This window comes from Panulirus ornatus, chromosome 52, assembly GCF_036320965.1.
Source record: "Panulirus ornatus isolate Po-2019 chromosome 52, ASM3632096v1, whole genome shotgun sequence".
Lineage (NCBI taxonomy): Eukaryota > Metazoa > Arthropoda > Malacostraca > Decapoda > Palinuridae > Panulirus > Panulirus ornatus.
In genome coordinates this window covers 12,244,817-12,260,837 of record NC_092275.1, presented here as the reverse complement: position 1 = coordinate 12,260,837, position 16,021 = coordinate 12,244,817, and the positions used below count along the sequence as shown (strand labels likewise).

The following is a 16,021-nucleotide window of genomic DNA, read 5'->3' as shown; positions in this document are numbered from 1 at the left end:
GCCTGGCCACAGAGGGAGAACATTGATGGCAGGGTTTAGTGTTACTATATCTGACCTCTTTCAGTCACTCTAATGCCAAGTGTAACATTTATATGTGTATGTTTGTCTGTGCTCTTTAGGAAAGTGAAGCCTGAGAGGGGTATGGAGAAATGGGTCCAAACAGTATCAAAATGGAAAAGGGTGTGGTTACTGCTGGAATAGGAAATACAAGAGGTGAAGCAGAAGTTCTGTGGGGCTGCTGCAGACATTGTCAGAATCTCATTATGCTTATAAGGATGTATTTGCCACTGCCAGAGTTCTGTGGTGCTGTTGTTCAGGAAATAAGGAACTGTCAGGGTTCCATGTTGGGGATGAAGCACTGCCGTGGTCCCATGATGCTGCAGTTGCTGTAGGAGTGACAAGGCACTGCACGAATCCTGTGGACCTCCTATTTGAAGGATAAAAAGCTGGAGTCACGTGGTGCTGCTGCTGAAGGGAATGAAATTTAAATCTTGTCCATGTCCATTGAATTTTTCATCCAGAGAAATGAAGACAAAATGATGTCCAAGGCCAAAGTAATGCCTATAGAGGCAGCCACACTAAAAGTCTCTTGGTTATCTCAATGGACCCACCCATCAAGTCAACTTAGGAGACAAGTAGCCATCTTTCAAAGATGTCTTAGAATATGTTTCTTTCAAATTGTATGACCTAACTATTGAAGTTTATCTCAAAACATAAATTCTACAAGTCACATTCCTAAAGAATTAAACAAATTAAATGAAGAGGAATCCTTCCTTCATCAGTTTCTCATGATCACCAAGGAGACTCATATTGGCTTTAAGCTTAAGCCAGATATGCACATAAAAAGATTTAGGTCCAAATGAAAAAGATCTTGCTTTGATAGATTCCTAAATTAAACAGATAAAAGGATCTTGATGGGGAAGGAAGCTCTGTATCTCTGATAAAGGTTTTCTGATTTGGAGAAAAAATTTTTGTTGTTTAATTCAGTCATCTAGATGGGATAAGTGCTTTCTGACATGGACAGAAGCTCCCTCTGTGACAAGAGCTTCCTAACCTGAACAAGAAAAACATAACTGGATCAAGATCATCCTGCATGGAATAAGAATTTCTTGACTTGGATAAGACTCCTATTACTCCCCACTTTAGAGAGAGAGAGAGAGAGAGAGAGAGAGAGAGAGAGAGAGAGAGAGAGAGAGAGAGAGAGTTAAACATCTAGAAGAGCTCTTAGTGCAAAAAGTAATAACTTAATTTGCCTAAGAAATCGAGACAGTTATCCCTAGATATGGGGTAGAAAGAATACTACCTATGCATTTCATATGTGTTATAGGTGACTGAGAATGGCAGAGCTTGGAAATCCTTCCCTACAGTCATCAGCTCCTGGCGTAACTTCTCTCATTTGGAAATAGCAAAAAGGAATGAATGAAAAAAGTCCAAATGGTACTTAAAACCTCCTGTGAATTCAAATGTTTAGATTTTTGCTATTTGGATTTTTATGTCCCACCATGGGAGTCTAGTTCCTTCAACATGAATGACTGCATTCAGCAGTTGTAACACCTTGTCATATTCTGCAAGTCACATCTTATTCCATTCCACTAGTTACAAAGTCACCGCTCTTCTACCTAATCTTTCATCATCTCTCAATTATCATATGAAAAGAGAATACACAGGATGTTTCTTTTTTATTTCCTATAAAACTCTTATTCTTGGCTAATAATATATTCACTTTATTTCCATTTTTCTGCTGAAGTCTCATGATGGAACTTATACATGGTATGCTCTGTATGTAGCATCAGTTACTTTCATTTTATAGAATATCGGGATACAACTTAAGGCATACAAAGTAAATTTTCAGTCAGTAGATTATAGCTGTAGAGCGTATGTGTACAAAGGAAGCCATTGTTTTATGTTCCTGAAACTATCTCACCAAGGAAGAAGCAATTGGGTATAAAAATCTGTTTTAGAAAAACACAAAAATTATCATTATCCTTCATTGTTCATAGCATTATGGATCTGTAAACTATCTTTGTCATGGAAACAGACACAAATTCTCATTAACAATTTTATCATTATTTTAACTTGTTATTGTACCTAGAAAAACTTAGGTATGTTTATATGTGGCTCATGTATGTTACTTATGTGATGTGTACATACTGGTAAATATCTTATCTGATTTGTGTTAACATATGACTAAATGTATAAATTCACAAACTCATTGAGTTTATTTAGTTACAGTTGCCTTAAAAGCTGCTATAGTTTGTTAATCCCTCCTTATTTCAATAGCAAGGAAGGCATGAGTGGCTTAATTATAAAGGTGTTCTGGTACTCCTTCAGATGGAGTCTTCATGAGGAAACAGCAGAGACAGATGTAGCAGGAGGTGGCCGTAATGATGTTGGCACAGCTGAGGTTGAATTGTTTGTTGGTGCAAAGAATTCAGGTTCCTCAGAAGCATTTGTGAATGGTGATTTAAGTGCATGGATACCCCAGATGCTGCGAATTCCATTTTGGGAACACAGTGGTGGTGGATGACCATTGGTGAGGGCATATGCTAGGCATGAGTGGGCATAGTGGTGTCGCAGGTCTCTCTTGGTGACAAACTCAAGGAAGCGCCTTAGGGGGAGAATGTGACTCTGCTGGGCTGTCCACACTGTGAGAAAGTCTTCCAAAACATGATGGACACGTACTGGACGAGGCAAGGGCATCTTGCCCCACTTTCTCATCATTTCAGCTTCTGCAAATGGAAGTTTTTTATGAATCTATAAAGGTCCATGATCATTAACATCTTTACAGTTATAGTCATAAAAATGAAGGTTACAATCCAAAGCCTTATTTCAACTTTACTTATCATAAATAGGACTTAGGTGTGTATATTTGCATAAAATATTGGCAATTCTTGATTTAACTGATGTACTGTGAAGCTTTTTGTGTAGGTTGATACATCTTTCTTCTGGTGAAGTTCTCCTGGCTTTGCTTGCCAAGTACAACACTATATGATATGAGATATTCTAGTAGCTTTGTCATGATTAATAATGTGACAATGTGTTTAAGCCCCACTAAGAAGACAAACTTTTTGCTTGTCAAACTGTGCCATAAACCCCACTTTACACACACCCCGACAAGTATCAAAACAAACATGGTTTACATTACTCCTTATACAGTAATAGGCATGTTCCTGCTAGTTCCCAGAATCAAATGTAAGGTTTGGTATGAGCACAACATACTACAGTGCTTCTGTAACATTAAGAGTTTGAACTGGATGTGTAAAAATTTAGGGTTTGTATGAATATGGAACTGGATAAGTTCCAATACTATTACTACTGGTAATGATGATATTTAGTTGTAAAAAGATAATTCAAATGTCAAGATGGAGGTGGACCATTCGTGTTTGTAAAACTCTAAGACAGAATACAATCTAAGGTATTCTATAAGTTACTTTTGTGTAGTTGACTCATTTCTATTTCTCATCTTAAAGTTTCCCTTACTCTTTAGTTACTTTTGTGTAGTTGACTCATTTCTATTTCTCATCTTAAAGTTTCTCTTACTCTTTATTGTACCTCAGCATTATTCCTTCTTCAAGAGGTTATTTTTTTTTTTTTTTTTTTCATACTATTCGCTATTTCCCGCGATAGCGAGGTAGCGTTAAGAACAGAGGACTGGGCCTTTGAGGGAATATCCTCACCTGGAGGTTATATTTTATTTATTTCATATCTTAAACTGAATCAATGAAAAAGGAAATCTAGTGCCTTAAAAGGCATATCTTCTAATATTCATACATATATATTTTTGTCACTGGTATCTTGTAGGTATCTCATTTAACACATACTTATGAGCATTTCAGTTACTATGAAATTTCCTTACTACAAAACCCAAGCTAAGTCAAAGAAAGTTGATGAAGCACGCTTAACAGAGCAGGAGGACCTAGTTATGCAAGAATGAGAACCAGATGTTCTTTATTGCAAAAGAACTGAGTCGTACCTGACTCTGTGCCCACTGAGAGTTTCCTTCAGTAAGAGAAACCAGTTAAACATAGTACAAAACATTTACTATCCACAGCTACTAAACATAATACAAAAAATTTACTATCTGCAGCTAGTGAACATAGTAATTATAATGGTGGTACCTGTAGGAAGCTTTCTATAATAGTAGAAGACTGGGTGGAGAAAGTTGGAACGGTGAGCATCAAGTGGATCACCAGTGGCCCTATCTGCCCTAAAAGTGTCCTTATCAGGGCCAGAGAAGTCTGGGCCATATTCCATCAGGGCCACCACTACCTCCCCAGCCTCCCGTCCGGTCACCTCCTCTAGGCGGGCCAGCAGGTGCACTGGAAACTCTTGTAATAGCTCAAAACTTTTCCCACCACTGATAGAAAGTGAAAATGGTTGACAATATCAGGGAACAGGAAGAATGAAATGCAGGTACTATTGAAAAAAAAAAGGGGGATTTGATAAGAATATCACTGAAAAAAAGCAAGACATATTTTGCTAAAGGAATTTATGAATATTTTCCATTCCACAAAGAAAACAGAACTGTTCTATGAAGGCTGAGAATATAGGATATATATATTCTGCACTCAGTCTTCATAACTACAGAAATATTGTTTCCTTTTACCATTTTATTATACTTGATCGCCATCTCCTCATTTTTTTTTATTTTATTTTGCTTTATCGCTGTCTCCCGCGTTAGCAAGGTAGCACAAGGAAACACGAAAGAATGGCCCAACCCGCCCACATACAAATGTATATACATACATGTCCACACACGCACAATATACATACCTATACATCTCAAAGTCAACATATATATATATACACACACAGACATATACATATATACACATGTACATAATTCATACTGTCTGCCTTTATTTGTTCCCATCGCCACCTCACCACACATGGAATAACAACCCCCTCCCCCCTCATGTGTGAGAGGTAGCGCTAGGAAAAACACCAAAGGCCCCATTTGTTCACACTCAGTCTCTAGCTGTCATGTAATAATGCACCGAAACTACAGCTCCCTTTCCACATCCAGGCCCCACACACTTTGCATGGTTTACCCCAGACGCTTCACATGCCCTGGTTCAATCCACTGACAGCACGTCGACCCCGGTATACCACATCGTTCCAATTCACTCTATTCCTTGCACGCCTTTCACCCTCCTGCATGTTCAGGCCCCGGTCACACAAAATCTTTTTCACTCCATCTTTCCACCTCCAATTTGGTCTCCCACTCCTCCTCGTTCCCTCCACCTCTGACACATATATCCTCTTGGTCAATCTTTCCCCACTCATTCTCTCCATGTGACCAAACCATTTCAAAACACCCTCTTCTGCTCTCTCAACCACACTCTTTTTATTTCCACACATCTCTCTCACCCTTACATTACTTACTCGATCAAACCACCTCACACCACATGTTGTCCTCAAACATCTCATTTCCAGCGCATCCACCCTCCTGCGCACAACTCTATCCATGGCCCACACCTCGCAACCATACAACATTGTTGGAACCACTATTCCTTCAAACATACCCATTTTTGCTTTCCGAGATAATGTTCTCGACTTCCAAACATTCTTCAAGGCTCCCAGAATTTTCGCCCCCTCTCCCACCCTATGATTCACTTCCGCTTCCATGGTTCCATCCGCTGCCAGATCCACTCCCAGATATCTAAAACACTTCACTTCCTCCAGCTTTTCTCCATTCAAACTTACCTCCCAATTGACTTGACCCTCAACCGTACTGTACCTAATAACCTTGCTCTTATTCACATTTACTCTTAACTTTCTTCTTTCACACACTTTACCAAACTCAGTCACCAGCTTCTGCAGTTTCTTACATGAATCAGCCACCAGCGCTGTATCATCAGCGAACAACAACTGACTCACTTCCCAAGCTCTCTCATCCACAACAGACTTCATACTTGCCCCTCTTTCCAAAACTCTTGCATTCACCTCCCTAACAACCCCATCCATAAACAAATTAAACAACCATGGAGACATCACACACCCCTGCCACAAACCTACATTCACTGAGAACCAATCACTTTCTTCTCTTCCTACACGTACACATGCCATACATCCTCGATAAAAACTTTTCACTGCTTCTAACAACTTGCCTCCCACACCATATATTCTTAACACCTTCCACAGAGCATCTCTATCAACTCTATCATATGCCTTCTCCAGATCCATAAATGCTACATACAAATCCATTTGTTTTTCTAAGTATTTCTCACATACATTCTTCAAAGCAAACACCTGATCCACACATCCTCTACCACTTCTGAAACCACACTGCTCTTCCCCAATCTGATGCTCTGTACATGCCTTCACCCTTTCAATCAATATCCTCCCATATAACTTACCAGGAATACTCAACAAACTTATACCTCTGTAATTTGAGCACTCACTCTTATCCCCTTTGCCTTTGTACAATGGCACTATTCAAGCATTCCGCCAATCCTCAGGCACCTCACCATGAATCATACATACATTAAATAACGTTACCAACCAGTCAACAATATAGTCACCCCCTTTTTTAATAAATTCCACTGCAATGCCATCCAAACCTGCTGCTTTGCCGGCTTTCATCTTCCGTAAAGCTTTTACTACCTCTTCTCTATTTACCAAATCATTTTCCCTAACCCTCTCACTTTGCACACCACCTCGACCAAGACACCCCACATCTGCCACTCTATCATCAAACACATTCAACAAACCTTCAAAATACTCACTCCATCTCCCTCTCACATCACCACTACTTGTTATCACCTCCCCATTAGCCCCCTTCACTGAAGTTCCCATTTGCTCCCTTGTCTTACGCACTTTATTTACCTCCTTCCAAAACATTTTTTATTCTCCCTGAAATTTAATGATACTCTCACCCCAACTCTCATTTGCCCTCTTTTTCACCTCTTGCACCTTTCTCTTGACCTCCTGCCTCTTTCTTTTATACCTCTCCCACTCATTTGCATTTTTTCCCTGCAAAAATCGTTCAAATGCCTCCCTCTTCTCTTTCACTAATAATCTTACTTCTTCATCCCACCACTCACTACCTTTTCTAATCAACCCACCTCCCACGCTTCTCATGCCACAAGCATCTTTTGCGCAAGCCATCACTGCTTCCCTAAATACATCCCATTCCTCCCCCACTCCCCTTACCTCCTTTGTTCTCACCTTTTTCCATTCTGTACTCAGTCTCTCCTGGTACTTCCTCACACAAGTCTCCTTCCCAAGCTCACTTACTCTCACCACTCTCTTCACCCCAACATTCTCTCTTCTTTTCTGAAAACCCCCACAAATCTTCACCTTTACTTCCACAAGATAATGATCAGACATCCCTCCAGTTGCACCTCTCAGCACATTAACATCCAAGTCTCTCTTTCGTGCGTCTATCAATTAACACGTAATCCAATAACGCTCTCTGGCCATCTCTCCTACTTACATACGTATACTTATGTATATCTCGCTTTTTAAACCAGGTATTCCCAATCACCAGTCCTTTTTCAGCACATAAATCTACAAGCTCTTCACCATTTCCATTTACAGCACTGATCACTCCATGTATACCAATTATTCCCTCAACTGCCACATTACTCATCTTTGCATTCAAATCACCCATCACTATAACCCGGTCTTGTGCATCAAAACCACTAACACACTCATTCAGCTGCTCCCAAAACACTTGCCTCTCATGATCTTTCTTCTCATGCCTAGGTGCATATGCACCAATAATCACCCATCTCTCTCCATCAACTTTCAGTTTTACCCATATCAATCTAGAATTTACTTTCTTACACTCTATCACATACTCCCACAACTCCTGATTCAGGAGTAGTGCTACTCCTTCCCTTGCTCTTGTCCTCTCACTAACCCCTGACTTTACTCCCAAGACATTCCCAAACCACTCTTCCCCTTTACCCTTTAGCTTCATTTCACTCAGAGCCAAAACATCCATGTTCCTTTCCTCAAACACACTACCTATCTCTCCTTTTTTCTCAGCTTGGTTACATCCACACCCATTTAGACACCCCAATCTGAGCCTTCGAGGAGGATGAGCACTCCTCGCATGACTCCTTCTTCTGTTTCCCCTTTTAGAAAGTTAAAATACAAGGAGGGGAGGGTTTCTGGCCCCCCACTCCCATCCCCTTTAGTCGCCTTCTACGACACGTGAGGAATGCGTGGGAAGTATTCTTAATCCCCTATCCCCAGGGATATCCCCATCTCCTCATATATATTTATAAATAAATGTCCATACACGCACATATACATACATATACATATCAACATAGACACATAAACATACATATACACACATATATACATATATATACATTAATACACATGTACTTATTCATACTTGCTTGCCTTCATCCATTCCTGGCGCCACCCTGCCCCACAGGAAACAGCATCACTGTCCCCTGCTTCAGTGTGGTAGTGCCAGGAAAACAGACAAAAAAGGCCACATATGTTCACAGTCAGTCTCTAGCTGTCATGTGTAATGCACTGAAACCACAGCTCCCTATCCAAATCCAGGTCCCACAGACCTTTCCATGGTTTACCTCAGACATTTCCCATGCCCTGGTTCAGTCCATTTTTGACAGCACATCAACCCCGGTATACCACTCCGTTTCAATTCACTCTATTCTTTCCATGCCTCTCACCCTCCTGTATGTTCAGGTCCTGATTGCTCAAAATCTTTTTCACTCCATCCTTCTACCTCCAATTTGGTCTCCCGCATCTCCTTGTTCCCTCCACCTCTGACACATATATCCTCTTTGTCAATCTTTCCTCTCTCATTCTCCCCATGTGTCTAAACCATTTCAACACACCCTCTTCTGTTCTCTCAACCACACTCTTTTTATTTCCACACATCTCTCTTACCCTTTCATTACTTAATCAAACCACCTCACACCATATACTGTCCTCAAACATTTAAGTTCCAACACATCCACCCTCCTCTGTACAACCCTATTTATAGCTCATGCCTCGCAACCATATAACATTGATGGAACTACTATTCCTTCAAACATACCCATTTTTGCTTTCTGAGATAACGTTCTCTCCTTCCACACATTCTTCATCACTCCCTGAACCTTCGCCATCTGTCCCACCCTGTGACTCACTTCCGCTTCCATGGTTCCATTTGCTGCTAAGTCCACTCCCAGATATCTAAAACACTTCCTCCAATTTTTCTCCATTCAAACCTACATCCCAATTAACTTGTCCCTCATCCCTACTGAGTCTAATTATGTTGCTCTTATTCACATTTACTCTCAACTTTCTTCTTTTACACACTTTTCCAAACTCAAGTCACCAACTTCTCTAGTTTATCACTTGAATCAGCCACCAGAGCTGTATCATTGGTGAACAACAACTAACCCACTTCCTATGCCTTCTCATCCCTAACAGACTGCATTCTCACCCCTCTCTCCAAACTCTTGCATTTATTTCTCTAACCACCCCATCTATATACAAATTAAACAACCATGGGGACATCACACACCCCTGAAACAGACCAACCTTCACTGGGAACCAATCACTCTCCTCTCTTAACCTTTCATTACTTACTCTATCAAACCACCTCACACTACAACATACTGTCCTCAAACATTCCATTTCCAACAAATGGACATCATCATCATCAGTGAAACAGATGTATCAACCTTCTGCAAAAGACGTTTGTATGTAAATAAGAAATGGTCAGTACTACTACAATGTTTTGCCATAAAAAGAGTTATTGGGGCCTCATCATGAGATAATGAGGTGCCAACACATACAAGAGTTGAAGTTGTTAAATGAGCTTAGATAGCATCATCATAGAAGACAAGTCAGCATTAACACAAGAGATAAGTTAATTTCAACACAACAGAAAAATCTTTATCAGCCCTGGGGATGAGCCTGTGTCAGTTTTGATGCAGAGTTAGGATGAATACATAAGAATCAAAGACAGCACAGAGGAATCATTATAACCAGAGACAGAGAATCAACATCAGCATGAGGGGGTCACTGTTAGCATATGAAAAGATTCAGAATCAGTCCAGGAGAGGAGTTAGCATCAAGATAACAGGTGAATAAGTGTTTGCAAAGTTGTTTTCTTCACAAGGAGATAAAAGATGAGACACTATTAACACAAAATAAATTTGTCATCTGCATCAGTATGAAAAATGACTTGGTATATATGTATAAAAGACAAGTCAACATCAGTACAAAAGATGGACAGGTGTCTGTTCTAGGATGAATCAAGGCTAGGACATAAGTCAGTACCTGCATTGGAGATCTGTTTGTTTCAGTATAAAAGATGATTTGGCATCAGTACTAGAGTGTGTCCCCACTAGATATGATGCATCAGCAAGTTAGCACTACCATATGAAAATCAGTAACAAAAGCTTGTGTCAGAAAAAGATTTAGCATCAGCAATAAGTCTACATCAGTCTAATGTAAGTATTTACAAAACAGTCAGGATCAGAACTACATTCTGAATCAGTAACAAATGACATCAACATAAGATTATGTTTGAGTTTAAGTTTGCTTTAGCTTACTCTCTGAGGAGGATAATGTCAGACAGGACACCAAACATCTGGTAGGTTCCTGAGGCTTCATTGATGCGGCGTACCAGCACATTGAGGAGGTCACATGTCAAGTGTGAGGTCACAGGCCATCGTCTTCCCTCATGTCGCCATTCCATCAGCTGATGTAGCACACGCACTGTAGAAATATAGGCCAGTTCATGGGACATGGTAGAGTGGAATATAGCAAGTGGTTAGTAGGGTATGATTAGTTTAACATGGGATAATCGCTAGGACATGGTATAATACGTGGAACAAATAGCTTCTGAGGAGAGACTGGAACAAGGACATTTGATGATACATTAGAAGAAGCATAATAGCACTTAAAGCCCAGGATGGGCACTGTCACTGATAATCTAGACAAGGTAGAAATGAGGAAGTTTCTCAAATATAACACTTGAGTGGTGGTGTAGATGGAGAATTCTGAGATATATCAATTGAATTATGGTATATGTAAATATAATTCTAGGATACAATGTCTTAAGGATGATGTAGGAGATATATCATAAATGACACAGTATATGAGACAACTGATATATTACTAGAGAGATGACATAGAAAGACAAGAATGGGAGATAATGGAAAATATTCCAAGATATAAGTATTGGCATACCAAAAAACATTAAGAAACTACATGACTGATGTTAAAAGTTGAGATTAGGTGATATGATACTTGAGTGAAGATGTAATTTAACTGAGTGAAATGGCTTTTGAAAGATGGTACATATGGAACATTTCGAAATGTAATATTTATGTGATGTCTTGGGAACATTTTTAGATATGATTCATAAGTAGTGTTACTGATGAAGTAAGTAAAGGCAATGTTAGAATAATGAGAGTAAAGGAAACAGAAAGGGAGAACACAAAGGTAATGATTAAGGTGGAAAGGTAAAAAGTAAGACTAAAATGAAGGTATAGGTGAAGGATGATGGTATAGGTGGAGAAAATAGACAAGTTAAAGCATTCACACTGTAGATGTAGCATACACAAGAATGTAAAAGTGAAAATTACTGTTTTTGTAAATCTGAGTTAAGTGAGCTCCTAAAACGACTAAGATGAAAAAAAAAAAGTGATGCTAATATTGCTTTAAGAACATTTCCTAATAACAGTGTGCACAAATAACATGGTACACTTATCTATACATAAGAGCCTGACAGACAAATGTTTTCCCCATGTCAATACCAAAGAAACCTGTGTACTGATTTATCAACTAAATACTACAGTATAAATGTCAAGGAGTGCACTTGTACAATAAATTTCAATGTTAAAATTTTAAAGAACAGTGTTTAAACTAAAATGACACACAAAACTATAGCACAGCTCTTTAAAATTAGCAAGAAAAACCTGTAGACTACTAAGGCTGTTCTTCCACTGTTATCAAAAATTAAAGTAAATGAAGTCCACCTCTAATTTTTTGATTTTCTATATTCATAATCTCACCAATTTCACAGCTACTGACAATTTAGAAAAACTAATCCTCTTTCTGTTATTACTGGTATGCTGCCCTTTCTCTTGGTATAGTTAACAGGTACTGAAAATGGAAGCAGAGTTTAGGTTTTTATCCATGGCAGCACTTAAATATATATCTCTGTCTTGTCCATAGTTTCTGCTGGTGAGTTAAACAGCAAATTCCACAAACTGCAGAGAGGAAATGAAAAATCTGAAGTTCAACTTTTCTATTTCTTAATCAAATTAGGTTGAACTTATTAAAAATATATAACTGGCTTAGAGCAAAACTAGCTTTATCTCAAGTGTTTCCAAGAATGAAAGTATCTAAACCATTTAAACTTCCCATCATTGAGAGTTGGATGAATTGTTTGTGAAATACTTCCTTAAAATTAGAAAAGAGAGTAACTTGAAAGTTACTTGAAGACAAAAAATTACTCTTTTGTACTAGTACATTGTATCATTACAGGTGCATGCAAATGGATCATTCTGAATAAGTATGCATAAGTTGTTCATGTTCTATAATTAAAGGTGCATACAAATAAATAAGTCTGGAGATTTATAAGATGTTCAGTGATGAAAGGACAAGGAAGATGGTCTTGATAACAGAAAGAAGATAAGAAAAAATATAAGATGAAGTAAAACACTGATGGCTTACCGAAGGACTGAAAGAGGAAGTTCGCTATCATCCAAAGCTGTAAGAGGCATCACTTCATGGTTTGGATTGTCTAGCTGGAGTGTAGATTACGTGTCTGACTGCTCAAAGTTAGGAAATTTTAACAGGGCTTTATTACTGTATTTATGTGTGCTAGAAGTGTTGCAGTATCCCACCCATGGACCTCAGGTGTTGTCTTCTTATCTGTACCCTATAGGTGTTGCCATTCTCACACATAAGTACTGGAAGTGCTACTAAACATTAAGTGCACAGAGAAAAGGCCAGCATCTTTCTCCTCTGTAACAAAAGTGGCAGCATCTTTTACCTGTGTAACGGAAGCCATGGATAAAGCCACCAGCAGATTTGCGGTAGTCCAGGGAATGTGTGGCAGTGCCAGCAAAGTACAGTCCAGGAACATTCTGGGCCTCATAAGTGTGCTTAATACCTGGATACTTGGCCTTTTTTGTTGATCGCCCAGGCAGAGTTGAACTGAGGAAGGAACATGGCTTAGTGTTCTGGAAGGCAAGCAGGGAATATATGGGGTGGTGGATAGGTTGCAGAGTGAGAGTAAAGAAAGGGGGAGAGTAGTATGAAGACAGGCACAATGGATGAAACACTTTTGATTTTCAAGTGCAAAGTGGGGAAAATCATACACAGCCAAAGAGTAGATAATAACAATAGATAGCAATGAAAAATGCAAGAAAAGCATATACAGTCTGAGAGTTAAATGGAGAATGTGTAGGGTACCTTAAAAGGAAGATGGGGAAACCCATATATGGTATGGGAGAGGTATACAAAACATACATATGTCAAACAAATATATAACTAAAAAATTTAATATTTAATATATATCCAGTAACATTTGCATAAGTCACTGTTAAAATGAAGGCATCAGTTAAGCATGACTATGAAAGGAAAATCATTAAGATAATATCACTTGATACAGTTATGGAAAAAAAGGTACATTCTTACTTGTCAAAAATAGAGAAATCAAACTTGAAACCAAGGCAACGGATGACATGGTCATATCCCTCTCGTAGTGAGAAGTTGTCAAAGTCATTCTCTGTGGTCACCTCTTCTCCTTCTGTTGACCATAAAAGTTAAAGACAGGTTGGCTGACAGATTAGCAAGCAGATGCATGTACATACATACTGCAGTTCAGAAGGTAAGCAGAAAGTCATTGAGAAAACTTAAAATGGTATTCTAATTGCCACACAATCCAAAGAAGTATATCTCATGTCTAGAAATAGTCAGTAATTCTTGATGAAAATAAGTGTGACATGTTTCCCTGACTCTATCCACCATTAACTTTTTCAGGATTGGAGCATTACCATCTCACACTCCTCAAATTACGATTTTCCTTAAGTGTTTTACCTTGCATGTCATCTTTATCATGATTTAGCTAAAATAACACTAGATGTCTGTGACTACATCACCTCTCTTGCTCTAAATTGCTTATCTTTCTTCTGTACCACCATCTTGCTTATTATTCTTATACCAGGAATAACAAACTACATTTCCATGAATTATTACCATGAATTTCTTTCTACTTAATATGCTTAAAAACCTTCACATCCACATTTTGATATTATCATAGATAGCCTAGAATCCAATAACTCACTCTCTTCATCATCCTGGACATGTCTGAACCTCTTTCCTTACCATCTCCATCTTCCTTACTCCGTATATAAATACATATTCTTTACAATCCTTATCCTCTTTTTACACCTTTTGCCTGGAACCTATCTTTTCAACCTTTCTTATAGGAACACATCAATCTTTCTTCAAGCTTCACTAACTTCTAATTGTTTGTGATCAGGACTGGAATCTCTCCTCATCTCCCTTTACCTTTCTCTGCCTGGACATGCTTGAGAGACTCAGCATCCCAGGGGAACTGTACAAAGATGCGGCCATCACGTTGTTCCAGCACCATGTCCTCTACAGCAGCTTCCAGCAGTCCATCCAAGGACTTTAGCTGATATGTGTCTAAGAGACCATTGTTGATGGCCCTGAAGAACAATTTTACAGTGATAAGTTTAGGATTATCAACAATGGGTTATGAAACTGCAGCATCATACTCACTGTTGATAGCCAGAGATACAGTGATGAGAGAAAACTGGTTGGTAGATGAAAATACAACTATAACACAACATGTGCTGCTGCTGGTTGAGGCAGAATGACACAGTATGTACACAGTGAGGGTAATTACATGAAAACTTCACAATTATACCGTACATAAAAGTAGGTTGATAATCTATAAAACAGATGTATTGGATATGTAAGAAATATAACCACATCATTACTATCTATAGCTTCTATGCAAGCTGTGCCTCCTATACATTTATGGCATAATTCATCTGCAGTTCTTAAAATGGCGATTCAATTATTTTGCTGCAAAGTGACCAGGGAGTGTGTAGGACTTTGACAGGAATTACATTTAATTCTATAAAATTTTGAATGATCTATTAAAACCTTGGACACGAATGTGAGAGAAAATTTCTAAGCCCTCTTCAACATTATTTCTCTAGGTAGAGTCATTATAAGGGAATTACTGTAGCAAGAACACTGTTTTATTTCCATATGAAACCATACTCAAATGCAAATTATGCAGTCAATAACCTTATATTAATCCATATACGTCAATAATGAAAAATTACAAAAAATGTAGAACTGTGTAAGGAAAGATAATGTGTCTGACATCAAAAGTGCCTCACGATACATCACTTCTCTGGTTTGAGAACAAGAACATCAGTCATTTAAAAAGCTTGAACATAGGAGGGTCACCTATCAAACTCATGAAAAAACAATAAGAAAACTATAAAAATTCTGTAATATGTAATTTGATCCAAAAAAAAAAAAAGAGCAGTATGCATTTTTCAAAGGACTTTTTTTCATACTTGATTGCCATTTCCCACATCAGTGAGATAGTGCCTCGAACAGATGAAGAAAGGCTGCATCTGCTCACATCCATTCTCTAGCTGTCATGCGTAATGCACTGAAACCACAGCTCCCTATCAATACCCAGGCATCAAAGAACTTTTCAAATAATATCTAACAAAAAGATAAGAAATAAGTATTGTCTTAGTGATGAAGAACAATTTTTCTCGAGAATGCAAGCATAAAACCTTAAGCTAGTTGACATTCAGTTATTTAATTAAAATTCAAAGACATTCAGTTATCTAATTAAAATTCAAAGGCTTGAGACTTCAAATTTCATTCCAGGTGTGATAACTTTCTGGGTCAAGAGAAAGTAAAGAATACTAATGTTGTGTGACCTTAACAAGTTCAGGATGCTTGTTTCAAATTTATTTTTTATTTTATTTTTTTTTTTATTATATTTTGTCGCTGTCTCCCGCGT

General features: G+C 38.4%; 1 protein-coding gene across 3 annotated transcripts in view; it reads right to left on the bottom strand.

Moving 5' to 3' along the window:
- Positions 1–1,974: 1,974 nt before the first annotated feature.
- LOC139765065 (FAD-dependent oxidoreductase domain-containing protein 2-like) overlaps positions 1,975–16,021 on the bottom strand; it is a 114,212-nt gene continuing 100,165 nt past the window's right edge. Inside the window, exons 7-12 of one of the 3 annotated variants that reach the window (XM_071692173.1) lie at positions 14,512–14,672; positions 13,636–13,747; positions 12,989–13,152; positions 10,536–10,701; positions 4,119–4,357; positions 1,975–2,729 (exon numbers count right to left, since the gene is read on the bottom strand). In XM_071692173.1, coding sequence (XP_071548274.1) covers positions 2,341–2,729; positions 4,119–4,357; positions 10,536–10,701; positions 12,989–13,152; positions 13,636–13,747; positions 14,512–14,672 — 1,231 coding nt within the window. In that variant the 3' untranslated portion in view covers positions 1,975–2,340. The remainder of the gene's footprint in view (positions 2,730–4,118; positions 4,358–10,535; positions 10,702–12,988; positions 13,153–13,635; positions 13,748–14,511; positions 14,673–16,021) is intronic. The other 2 variants (XM_071692175.1, XM_071692174.1) reach the window with 2 other exon arrangements.